At 43.2% G+C, this 13638-nt stretch overlaps 1 protein-coding gene across 1 annotated transcript; it reads left to right on the forward strand.

Annotated features, from left to right (window-relative positions):
• The first annotated feature begins 2067 nt into the window (after positions 1-2067).
• LOC122946608 (olfactory receptor 151-like) lies at positions 2068-3009 on the forward strand. Its single transcript, XM_044306345.1, has one exon. The coding sequence runs from the start codon at positions 2068-2070 to the stop codon at positions 3007-3009; it is 942 nt and encodes a 313-aa protein (XP_044162280.1).
• The last annotated feature ends 10629 nt before the right edge of the window (positions 3010-13638 follow it).

Consider the following 13638-nt stretch of genomic DNA (forward strand, 5'->3'; position numbering starts at 1 on the left):
GCATGGTATTAAGTGTGAGTCCAGACTAAATATAGGAGCAGTAATGACCACTAGTGTTGAGCGCGAATATTCAAATTACGAATATTTATTGCGAATATCACAACTTTGAGAATTAGCGAATATTTCGAATATAGTGCTATATATTTGTTATATCGAATATTCGTCATTTTTTTCCCTCTGAAGTCAGCCTTCCTCCCTGCTTAAGTTGCTTGTGGGCCAATGACTCATTGGCCCACAAGCAAGAAGCAGGGAGGAATCATTTTTTCAGATGGAAAAAAAGGACGAATATTCTAAAACAAATATATAGCACTATATTCACTATAGTGCTATATATTAGTTTTTTAGAATATTCGTCATTTTTTTTCATCTGAAGTCAGGATTACTCCCTGCTTAAGTTGCTTGTGGGCCAATGACTGTTCACTTCAGATGGAAAAAAATGACGAATATTCTAAAAAATTTATATATAGCACTAGATTCTATAGTGCTACATATTCGTTTTTGACCCACTTCGCATAACACGATTTTTACATTGCACATTTTTCGGAATCATGAAAATAGTCTTAAGCTATTTTTACATTTCAGATTTAATCTCGAATTTAAATATTTGCGAATATATGATGATTATTCTACCACATATTCACGAAATATCGCAAATTCGAATATTGCCCCTGACGCTCATCACTAATGACCACAAGCTACACCTGAGACAAGAGGTGTGGTCATTACCAACAACAACACAGCAACAAGTGAAAACAAATAGGCTGTCAGATAACCTAAGGTGCAGCCAGTCCCTCAGATCTTCTAACCTCTGTCACAGGAGGGACCGTGACACATGCTCACTTGCTTGGCTTTTGTCAGAACTCCCATAGAAATGAATGGAGCATGTTGAGAGTCATAGTTTCCCCACAGCTGGAGTGATGGAGGTTGCTGAACCCTGACCTATCCCTTGGTTGAACTTGATGGGCCTATTTTTTTTATTTCAAAAATATTAACAATGTAACAATGTAACCCATCTTCTAATTAGATGGCAGCTGGCTGAGATAAATTAAATTTAATTGGTGATCTCCCTCAGAGATCTCATGTACCTGCAACATCACTAGTTATATAAAGTAAGGACATCTATTATAATTAGATGAAAAATGAATGTGAGACTGATTTTTACAGATTACAGACAGCACATGTTATTTGACTGCTGAAGATCAAATCAAATCTAAAGGTAGGCCTAGAAGTGAAAATTTCCACCAGGCTGAAGAACAAATTCATGTAAATTCAATATGAGAATAAGAAAATTGCTCAGGTTTTACATCTTAGCTATAGGATGTGCATGTGTTCTGAGTAAAGAACTGGAAGCTCTGGTGGTGGATTGTCTTCCTTCAGAGCATACTGAAATCCAACAGTCCTTTATCTCCCTAACATCTGCCATCAGTGGGGATTCAGGAGGTGCCAAAACACATTAGAAAGTCTGGTAAATTGATGGGTTCACACGTTATAGGTCTAATGGGTATGGCCAGCTTTGATATATGAAAATAAACACAGTGAAACCTCTGTATGAAAACCACCCAAAAAGGCATTGAAGAGTAGTGTTCCATAGTGGTGGTCCTTTCAAGAAAATTGGTTGGTACTAGTATATATATAGATAGGATATTATAAAACTCTAAATCTATCACACACAAGAATAGGAAAAATGAGGCATTCTCAAATTGATGACCTGTTGGGGAAGTCTAAAAGGTGTTTTCTGAGACTACCAAATTGATTGCCTGTCTAGGCACGCTTACCAATCAGGTGATTGAAGGGGCTATGGTGCTTCCTGTTATCAAACCTTAATCAGGTTCCACTGATTTATTCACTTAAATGGGACTGAGATAAATTAAGCTGCAATACTGTCACAACTACTACCAAAACTGCAGAGTTGTGCCTGGTATTCAATAAGCTGTTGGGCAAGTGTGCTGAAAATCAGACCCCCGACAAAAAACACTTTAATGGTAATATAATTCTGTGCTAATGTGTTCTTCGTTTCTAAAAACATAGGGGATTTCAAAGAAGAAATACCATGCTTAAAAACATAAAATGGAGCAACAAAATTGGACAATGGTGACATATTTCTTCATTAAAGGAATCTCAGATGTTCCTGAGCTACAGCTTCCAATTTTTCTTCTCGTCCTTTTGATATATCTGATTACACTTGGTGGGAACATGACTATTCTAACAATAATCTATCTGGATCATCAACTCCACACTCCCATGTACTTTTTTCTGGGGAATCTGTCTATAGTGGATTTGTCTTCGACAACTGCTTCACTTTATAAGGAACTTCTAATATATATAACTGGGGATAGAGTCATTTCATATGTGAGCTGCTTATCACAGCTTTATTTCCTGGGCTGGTTCATCAGTGATGAGCTTCTGATACTTACAGCTATGAGCTATGATCGGTATGTGGCTGTCTGTAACCCCCTTAGATATACTACGATCATGAACTGGAGACTTTGTTCTTGGTTGGCCATTGCATGTTGGGTGGTGAGCTTTGTAGAAATCAGTCCTTACACTCTTCTGGTAACTAGTTTTTCCTGCTACAAATCTAATGTGATTAATCACTTTTTTTGTGATCTTGTGCCCCTCAAGAAACTTTCCTGCAAGGTGAACCCTACTTTGGAAATGTTTACAATAGTCGAAGGAGTCTTTGTCTTGAGCATTATTCCTCTGCTTCTAACCACTGTGTCTTATGTATTTATTATCAACTCAATATTAAAGATACAGACCAGCAGTGGGAGACGTAAGGCCTTCTACACATGCTCTTCACACATTACAGTTATCATTCTTCTCTACACAACTCTTGTCAGTCAATACCTGAGTCCAAGTTCAAATGATTTGGAGTACAAAAAACTCCTCTCTCTCTTCAACATGGTGGCAGTGCCAATGTTAAATCCATTAATTTATAGCCTGAAGAACAGAGATGTGAAGTTGGCCTTAAGGAGACAGTTACATTTTTTTGAAAGAAATGTAATGTAAGGGCTGCAAAGTGACTTGGTGGTTAGCATTGCTCTCCTGCAGCACTCAGAGTTTAAATCCAACTAAGGGCAAAATCTGCATGGAGTTTGTAAGTTCTGCATTTGTTTGTGTGGCCAACCTACAGTTTCCTCCTGTTTAAAAAAATACTGTATGCTACAAGGTTAATTTATTACTGTCTCTAAAATAATGTCCTATTTCTGTATGGAAGTGAACCTTTCAAAAACTAGGCTTCCTGTTTTTCCACTATTACTAACCTGCGGTAACTAAGGCTACTTTCACAATTGCCCTATTGTTTTCCAGTATTGACATCTGGCAGAGGATCTCAATACCGGAAAAAAAAAATTCAGTTTAGTCTTTATGCATTCTGAATTGAAAGAGATCTGTTCAGGATGCATCAGGATGTCTTCTGTTCCGGCAGCATTCTGTTTTGTGACCGAACAAAAAACCGCTGCAAGCTGCAGTTTTGTGTCCAGTCATAAAAAATAAAAAAAAAACGGATACAGCACTGAAAACAATGCAAGTCAATGGTGATGGATCCGTTTTTTCAGGAGCCTAAAAAGCTGGATCCGTCACCCATTTATTTTCAATGTATTTAGTAACAGATTCATTTTGATTTCACACAACTGCATCCTAATGGAACTGATGCATCCTGATGTGAAAAATCCAAATGGATCCGTTTAATTCCAGTATTAAGATCCTCTGCCTACATGTGCAAGCTCCTCTGAGCAAGGCCCAAGTTCATAGAACCCTCATCTCTGAGACTTGTACAGCCAAGGAAGTAACTTTGCTACCAGAGCACTCCAGGAAGATGGAGATTAGAAGGTCAACAACCCACAAGGCCGGGCATCGGAGTCAGACAGCAATATGTTGTGTAAGTGAATATTGCCGAAGCATCGCCCACACTTTGAGATCGATTAGTCACCACTATCTATAGTTTCTGCTTCCCTCAATCATGAACCTCATTGCATGCCTCTGATTCTGCTGAGAGACTTTAGAGAGACAGAAAGAAGGTGTACTACAACTTCCATCATTGTCACTGTCTATATGCTGTTATTGAGAGAATTTTGCACTGTGATCCTTAGTGATCCTCAGGATAGTCGATCAGCAGATGATTGGAAGGGTTCCGACAACCCGCATCCCCCGACAGCTGTTTTGTGCTACGTAGCACCATGAACACTGTAGTGGAGGGAGGGAGCTAATACACTGACTGCTGCCAATGGAGCAACACTGAACAGCTGATAGTGGGTTTGCAGGGTGTCACTTATTCAAAAGCTGGACTATCACTTTAAAGGGGTTCTCTGGGAATTAAGAAAATGAAAATAATTAAATATTACTTTATTATAAATATATTCTCAAATACCTTTCATTATTTATAATTGCTCCTTTTGTCTGGGAAGTAATCATCAGGGGAAACAAAATGGCCGCTGTCCTATTAGTTCACACAAAACCTGTCCTAATCACACAGCAGGACAAGATACTTTACAACACTGAGGTAAAGAGCTGCCTCATCCTCCTCTCTGCTTGTCAAGGATTATGATCCTGAATACAGATGATAAGAACTTTAGCTGAATTTTTGGGGAATTTAGTTCATGAGGAGACAAGAAGTACAGAAAGGACGGACAGGACAGGCTGTGGTAATGGAGGCTGCATACAAGAGCTGCTGCTCATCAGCCACACCTCACCCTCCTCTCATGTCTCCTCATCTTCTCCATTCCCACAGAGATTCACCAGTATTCAGGATCATGATTCCTGTCAAGCAGAGCGGAGGATGAGGCAGCACTATGGCTCTTTGTGGTGAAGTAACTTGTCCTCCTGTGTGATTAGGACAGGTTTTGTGTGTACTGATAGGATGGGGGCCATTTTATTTCTCCTAATGATTGCTCCCTAGACAAAACGAGCAGGGGCGTACATAGAAATCATTGGGCCCCATAGCAGGAATCTGAATTGGGCCCTCTAACTCCGCCCACTACCAACTTCTAGCCCATCCCATTACTTGCCCTGGCTTCTCCCCTGCCACACCAGCGTTTGTCAATGAATAAAGAAATGCAATGTATAAATAGCCTGTTGAAACCATTAGGGATAAATAATTTTTGTTGCAGTAACTAAAAAAAATATAAATATCTTCCAATAATCATTGAAAAGTACAGATCACCCCACAAAAAATGAGCCCAATACATCTAACAAGTTAGAGGGGTCAGAATTTTGCTCTAAAATTAAATAAATAAGTTTTTAATTTAATAAATAAAGTTTTTTTTCAGTATTAAAATGCAAGAATAACTATACATATGTGGCATCGCCATAATCGTACTGACCTGGAAAATAAACGTAACAAGTCAGTTTTTCCGCATAGGAAATGGTGTAAAAAAAAAACAAAAAACTGTGGCTGAATAGTTTTTTTTCTTCTAATTCCACCTGATTTGGATTTTTTTCCCCAACTGTATATGGTATCATTAGAAAGTGCATCTTGTCCTGGAAAAAAACAAGCCCTCATACGGCTATGTGAATGAAAAAAAGAAAAGTTATGGCTTTGGGAGTAAAAAACTAAAAGGAAAAAAAATGGAAAATTTTCTGGTCATTAAAAGGGTTAGATTGTACCTAAACTTTTACATAAAGTTAACTAACTCCCTATTGTAAGTACTTTAAAGTGACATTTTCTAAGACTTTTTTCCCTATGAGAAATGGATGCTGAACTCAGGTGCCTATAGCGCTTTATAATCCGTACTCTCATACACCGCTGATTTTACAGTGCTGTATGGGAGTAAGGATTTCACTGGGGCTGCAGTGAGCCATGTACTGCACACATGACTGCTCCTTTCTGTCTGCTTTGGTAGAGACAGGCATAGATGGGCTATGTCAGGTTTTAGCAGAGTGGGCACAGGGCACCATATATATGCGAGCACACCTGAGCGAGTGCTGGGCAGGAACTGGCATGTGCACCTCTCCTCCTGCCCGTGCCCACTCTGCTAAAGCCTGACATAGCCCATCTCCCCACATCTGAACTCTTTTTGCTGCTGATGCTTTGTGTGCCCCAGCCCCCCAACACCACAGTTCATGTGCACACTATCCTCTGTATGAGCATCAACAGCAAGTTGATAAGCCTTATAATTTACATATGCAATGGGCAGGATACGGGTGGATAATATTCTGTACTATCCCAGGGCCCTTCCAAGGTGGTATAACGCACGTCCCAGATTAGGAATGCCAGAGCTGACCAATGGCCTATAATGTCTCTGCAGGGTGGTCATAATTGTGTCAATGGTGTCTCCTACCTGGGTACGGCCGGACTCCTGGCTCACTTGCAATAAATTTGAGTGTAGTGATAGTAGGAGTAATAGAGGAAATTTTTGATGAAGTTCAAACGTTGCTTTACTTGAAATAACTTTCATCCAAGCGGTACACAGCTTTGGTCTCTGGTCCCAGCTGGTTTTGACAATGATTGGCAGGAATAAATACTTCTGCTTTAAATTTGGAGCTTGCAGGATAAACCACTGCTTGGTAGCTCTGATATTGTGACAGGAATTAATCTTCTGCACTTTTCTGTAACTTCTGCTGTATGGGGACAGACTAGCTGAGGAGGAATGGCTTCTCCTAGGTCTCTGGACTTAGCTCACAGATAGATTTTCAGGGGGTTCTTTCTTCCTGGAATTCTGGAGATTTTGTGTGGCTTCTGCTTCTCTTCATACAGCAGAGCTTAAGGTGCTCAGACTGGGTATATGACCAAGTCTCAGCCGAGACTTGGTCCTTGCGGTCTTCCCTATACAGGGGAACTCCTCACACACAGCCTTCCCCTAGCAGGGGGGAGGCTACACTATAACTTCCTTCTCCACCCATGCTACAGGAAGTGGGAACAGCCCACTCTCTCCACAGAGGGGGATCTAAGCTGGAATAATCCATTCCGGCTCAGATTCACGATAATGGGACTTATACTTGCCAATGTGTTGCTGCCACCTACTGATTACAGGAACAATTACATTTAACAGTTTTATATGCACATTTGTGGAAGACATGAGAGAAATCATATCAGATGACAGTATAAAGCTCTTAGGAGATAATAGTGGGGTAGAGGCATGTAGTAACACAACTCTGGAGTGTTACACATACAGAACAGAGTGTGCTCCCCCCACCCCCAGGAACTCTGCTTGCTGCTGCAGCAGGACCCCCTCTTCCCCTCACTAACTATCCCCCACCATAAACTTTTTTTCATGCATAGAGGCACGGTACTCAACTTACATTGTGTTGGCAGTGGCAGTGGCACACAGGGGCAGGCAATGCTGGTGTCTGCTGGAGGTGGCAGGCTGAAAACTGAAGCAGGCAGCACATGAGTGAGTCACTGCCACGTCCCGCCCTCTCCGTTCTGTCTTCTGGCGCTAGCGATACACTAGCCAATCAGCAGCAGGAGCTTAGCCTGCTAAATGCTGATTGGCCAGTGCAGCGCCCAGCACAAAAAAGAGAGGGCCTGAGAAGGAGGGAATTAGGGTCCGCCATGTCCCTAGAAAGGGACTCAGAACGGTAGACATAATACATAACTAACTGCAAACATTGTAGGGGCACTCTGTGGGCCCTCCCTGACACGGGCCCCATAGCAGTTGCGTGGTCTGCCGCTATTGGAGTACGCCACTAAAATCGAGCCATTATAACTAATGAAAGGTATTTGTAAATATGTTTATTATAAAATAATATTTACCTATATAAATTTTTTTAATTCCTGGAGAACCCCTTTAATGTGCTAGTTACATAAACTGCTTTGTCTGACTAAAGTGACATTCCTGGTAGGTAAAACACAATTTTGGAATGATTATTGATTATTAATAAATAATGTAAATTATTATTATTATTAGTAGTAGTAGTAATAAACTTACCTGTCCGGGCTCCAGCAGTGCGATCCCCAGCCCCGACACCCACGCATCAGGAAAGATGTGCTGCTGAGCCACGTCTCCCCCAGTGACGCGTCCCCTGTTACAGAGCGCAATGCCGTTCTTTTGTCCCTGCAGTGCGTGTGTACTGGGGGAGATGAGCAGTGGGCTGAATGACAGCCCATCTGCTCAATTACCTTTCTGCTTTCTGGTTTGATCTATGGGAGAGTCAGGTCACCAGATGAATCAGGTTCTGTCTGGGGACCTGGCTCTTTATTTAAACCCCCTAATGCATGTCACCATTACATAGTAACATAGTTTATAAGGCTGAAAAAAGACAGCTGTCCATCCAGTTCAGCCTGTTATCCTGCAAGTTGATTCAGAGGAAGGCAAAAAAAAAACTGTGATGTAGAACCTAGCTAGCGATAGTCTTTGTTGGGCTCATTAGCTAGTTTTCTTGTTCTCTGTTCCTGCATTTGCTGATTGATTACTCTTTGTTTCTGATCCCGGCTTGTCTTCTGACCTTTCTCTATATCACATTTTTGGTACTGCGTAGCCTGTCTGGTTCTGACTGATTTCATAGAACTCTGTTACATAGGATTTTGTGTTGTCCGTTTGAGTGTCTTGTTTGTCCTGCACTTATTCTAGTGTAGTTGCAGTTCTGCCATTTAGTGCTTGTAGTGCAAGTAGGTAGGGGAAGTGGGCTGAGTTCTAGTTCAGGGACTCACTGTCCTCATCTGTCCCTACTTACAGTCATTACATTATCACTGGCGCAAAAAAAGCTAGTTCCACCTACACTATCATGGATACCATGGCAGCTTTAGACACACAGATGGAGGATATTGCCTAGTTGGTGCAGTATTTCTGTCACAACCAGACAGCTGAGAAGCTCTGACAGAGGCCTTTCAGAACCTCCTCCTTGAGTTTTCTTTGTTGTGGTATTCAGTTCCTCATCTCGTTAGCCTCTCTCAGCTGTCATGTAGTTGGACTGATTGCTTCCCTTTAAATTCCTCCCCATAATGCTTTACTGGGTGGCTTATACTTCTTCCTGGAGTGTGTGTGTGCATGCTGATCCTGCTTCCCAGTCTGCTACAAAGTTAAGTGCTGTACATTTATCTGTTATTTTCTGTTTGCTGGATCCCAGGTGACCCTGACTCCCTCCGTGTCTGGTGTAGGGAGCCGGTGATCGTGTCCCCTCACTATTGTAGGGTGTTCAGGGGTAATAAAGTCGAGGTACGTGGATATGCAACCATCCACCTCTGGGATCTTTGCATAGGCTGAGCAGCCAGGGAAAGTGCTAGGTCTTGTGCAGGGGTCTCCCTTTTGGTTCCTTAGCTGTGGATCCAGTGAGTCATTTATGCATGTTGCTTTGTCTTGTTTCCTGTACACCGTCCGTGACATTATAAGCCGCCAAAACCGTCTCAAGCATGGATCCGGTTTCTCTTTTTGCTGAACGCCTTCAGGGTCTTTCATTGGAGGTAGCTGATCTCCGCAGGACTTTTTCTCAGCTTCAAGTGACTGGTTCAGCTGGCGTTCATGGAGTTTGTTCTGAGCCTAAGATCTCGCTCCCAAGTACGTTTTCCGGGGGTAGTGAGAATTTTGTGCGTTTTAGAGAGGCTTGCAAACTCAATTTTCGCCTTCTTCCCCATTCCTCTGGTGATGAGGAACGGAGGGTGGGGATCATTATATCGCTGCTCAGGGGTAGCGCTCAGTCCTGGGGCTTTTCGCTGCCGGAGGGGGCACGGCCCCTCCGTTCAGTGGATGAATTATTTTTAGCCCTGGGTCAGATATATGATGATCCGGATCGTATTGCTCTGGCTGAGTCTAGACTACGTCTATTATGCCAGGGTAAACAATCCGCAGAAATATACTGCTCAGAATTTCGGAGATGTGCAGTTGATACTGGTTGGAATGATGCTGCACTCCGAAGTCAATTTTGCCATGGTCTTTCAGAGGGATTGAAAGATGCATTTGCCTTTCATGAGAGGCCTATTTCTTTGGACTCTGCTATGTCTCAGGCCGTTCGTATTGACAGGCGTCTTAGAGAGAGAGGAGAGATCTCTCCTTCCTGTCATACTCAGTCCCAGGACAGTGCAGCAGTCCCATTCTGTGCGCAGGGGTCTCAGTCGCTGTCAGCCCCTTCTGAGCAGGAGCCCATGCAGCTGGGGTTGATTGCTTCTGACAATAGAAGATTCAGCCCGCATGGGAGGGTTTGTTTTTGTTGTAGAGGTATAAATCATTTGGCAAATGTTTGTCCCTCTAGGAGATTCAGGCAGTTCTCTGGGAGTAATAAAGAAACAAAGAGGAAAAAATCTTTTAAAAATGTTCCGTCTGTTACTATTGGCAGGGTTGAGGCGGAAATTGAAGGTTTTCCGTTTGCTTGTAGTTCCCGTTTTGTCCTGCCTGGTGGCGCTAGAGAGCAAGAGCATTTTTTGTAAAATTTTTGTTGATAGTGGAGCAGCGGTCAATTTCATTGATAGTCAATTTGCAATAACTCATGGTTTCCAGGTGTGCACTTTGGGAAAGGATATTCCTGTTTTTGCTATTGATTCCGCTCCACTTTCTCAGAAATCATTAAAGGGCATAGTTCACAATATCCGTTTAATTGTGAGTGATGCTCATGTTGAGGATGTGTCATGTTTCGTCCTTAGCGGTTTGCCTACTCCTCTAGTGTTGGGGCTACCCTGGCTCACTAAACATAATCCCACCATTGATTGGCAAGCAAGGTTTCTGAGGTTGCTACTAAGACTGTACCATCTTTTCTCTCTGAATCTTCGGATGTCTTCTCTGAGAGTGGAGTTCAGGATTTGCCCCCGCACAGGGAGTACGATTGCCCTATTAATCTCATCCCAGGCGCCAAGCTGCCTAAATCTCATTTATACAATCTTTCCCAACCTGAAAGGATCGCTATGCGTGCTTATATCTCTGAGAGTCTGAGAAAAGGACACATACGACCCTCGAAGTCACCTGTTGCTGCTGGTTTTTTCTTTGTTAAGAAAAAATATGGTTCTTTAAGACCTTGTCTGGATTTCAGGGAGCTGAACAGTATCACTATTCGTGACCCTTATCCGCTTACTCTAATCCCGGACCTGTTTGACCGCCTCCGGACCGCCTAACACAGATCTGCGGTCCGGAGGCGGCAGCTCTGCGCAGAGTGACGCATATACACGTCATCTCGCGAGAGCCGTGATTTCCTGTGAACGCACACACACAGGCGTGCGCGTTCACAGGATCGGAAGGTAAGAGACAGAATCTCCAGCCTGCCAGCGGCGATCGTTCGCTGGCAGGCTGGAGATGCGATTTTTTTAACCCCTAACAGGTATATTAGACGCTGTTTTGATAACAGCGTCTAATATACCTGCTACCTGGTCCTCTGGTGGTCTCTTTTGTTTGGATGGACCACCAGAGGACACAGGTAGCTGTGTAAAGTAGCACCAAACACCACCTACACTACACTACACCCCCCTGTCACTTATTAACCCCTTATGAACCCCTGATCACCCCATATAGACTCCCTGATCACCCCCCTGTCATTGATCACCCCCCTGTCATTGATCACCCCCCTGTAAGGCTCCATTCAGACGTCCGTATGATTTTTACGGATCCACGGATACATGGATCGGATCCGCAAAACACATACGGACGTCTGAATGGAGCCTTACAGGGGGGTAATCATCAATGACAGGGGGGTGATCACCTCATATTACACTCCCTGATCACCCCCTGCCATTGATCACCCCCCTGTCATTGATCACCCCCCTGTCATAGATCACCCCCCTGTCAGGCTCCGTTCAGACGTCCGTATGATTTTTACGGATCCACGAATACATGGATCGGATCCGCAAAACACATACGGACGTCTGAATGGAGCCTTACAGGGGGGTGATCAATGACAGGTGGGTGATCACCCATATAGATTCCCTAATCACCCCCTGTCATTGATCACCCCCCTGTCATTGATCACCCCCCTGTCATTGATCACCCCCCTGTCAGGCTCCGTTCAGTCGTCCGTATGATTTTTACGGATACATGGATCGGATCCGCAAAACACATACGGACTGTCTGAATGGAGCCTTACAGGGGGGTGATCAATAACAAGGGGGTGATCACCCATATAGATTCCCTGATCACCCCCCTGTCATTGATCACCCCCCTGTCATTGATCACCCCCCTGTCAGGCTCCGTTCAGACGTCCGTATGATTTTTACGGATCCACGGATACATGGATCGGATCCGCAAAACACATACGGACGTCTGAATGGAGCCTGACAGGGGGGTGATCAATGACAGGGGGGTGATCACCCCATACAGACTCCCTGATCACCCCCCTGTCATTGATCACCCCCTGTCATTGATCACCCCCTGTAAGGCTCCATTTAGACAGTTTTTGGGCACAAGTTAGCGGAAATAGATATTTTATTTTTATTTTATTTTTCTTACAAAGTCTCATATTCCACTAACTTGTGTCAAAAAATCTAATCTCACATGAACTCACCATACCCCTCACGGAATCCAAATGCATACATTTTTTTAGACATTTATATTCCAGACTTCTTCTCACGCTTTTGGGCCCCTAAAATGCCAGGGCAGTATAACTACCCCACAAGTGACCCCATTTTGGAAAGAAGACACCCCAAGATATTCCGTGAGGGGCATGGCGAGTTCCTAGAATTTTTTATTTTTTGTCACAAGTTAGCGGAAAATGATGATTTTTTTTTGATTTTTTTTTCTTACAAAGTCTCATATTCCACTAACTTGTGACAAAAAATAAAAAAATTCTAGGAACTCGCCATGCCCCTCACGGAATACCCTGAGGTGTCTTCTTTCCAAAATGGGGTCTGGAAAGAAGACAATCTGTAAAAAATGGCCCGTGAAATCCTAAAGGTGCTCTTTGGAATGTGTGCCCCTTTGCCCACCTAGGCTGCAAAAAAGTGTCACACATCTGGTATTGCCGTACTCAGGAGAAGTTGGGGAATGTGCTTTTGGGGTGTTATTTTACATATACCTATGCTGGGTGAGAGAAATATCTTGGCAAAAGACAACATTTCCCATTTTTTTATACAAAGTCGGCATTTGACCAAGATATTTATCTCACCCAGCATGGGTATATGTAAAATGACACCCCAAAACACATTCCCCAACTTCTCCTGAGTACGGCGATACCAGATGTGTGACACTTTTTTGCCGTCTAGGTGGACAAAGGGGCACACATTCCAAAGAGCACCTTTAGGATTTCACAGGTCATTTTTTTACACATTTTGATTTCAAACTACTTCTCACACATTAGGGCCCCTAGAATGCCAGGGCAGTATAACTACCCCACAAGTGACCCACGACTATATAACTATATAACTATATCTGGGATCTTTGCATAGGCTGAGCAGCCACGGAAAGTGCTAGGTCTTGTGCAGGGGTCTCCCTTTTGGTTCCTTAGCTTTGGATCCAGTGAGTCATATATGCATGTTGCTTTGTCTTGTTTCCTGTACACCGTCCGTGACATTTTCACTGAGAGAGTCCAGCAGCAAGAATCCCGTCAGACTAGTTTCCCTGCAACTCTCCCAGAAAGTTGCAAAACCCTTGTGGTCACCAGAGAAGCAGTCAGAGAGCTGGCTCCACCAGTGACGGCTCTCTGACTGCTTCTCTGGTGACCACAAGGGTTTTGCAACTTTCTGGGAGAGTTGCAAATTTTATTTTCAAAAGGACAGGCAGGTATCTTGTGCCCCTTAATTTGTCTTCACAAGGAAGGTCTATTTATGGTTTAGCGTTTATGGATTCT

The sequence above is a fragment of the Bufo gargarizans genome, chromosome 9 (assembly GCF_014858855.1).
Source record: "Bufo gargarizans isolate SCDJY-AF-19 chromosome 9, ASM1485885v1, whole genome shotgun sequence".
NCBI classification, from domain to species: domain Eukaryota; kingdom Metazoa; phylum Chordata; class Amphibia; order Anura; family Bufonidae; genus Bufo; species Bufo gargarizans.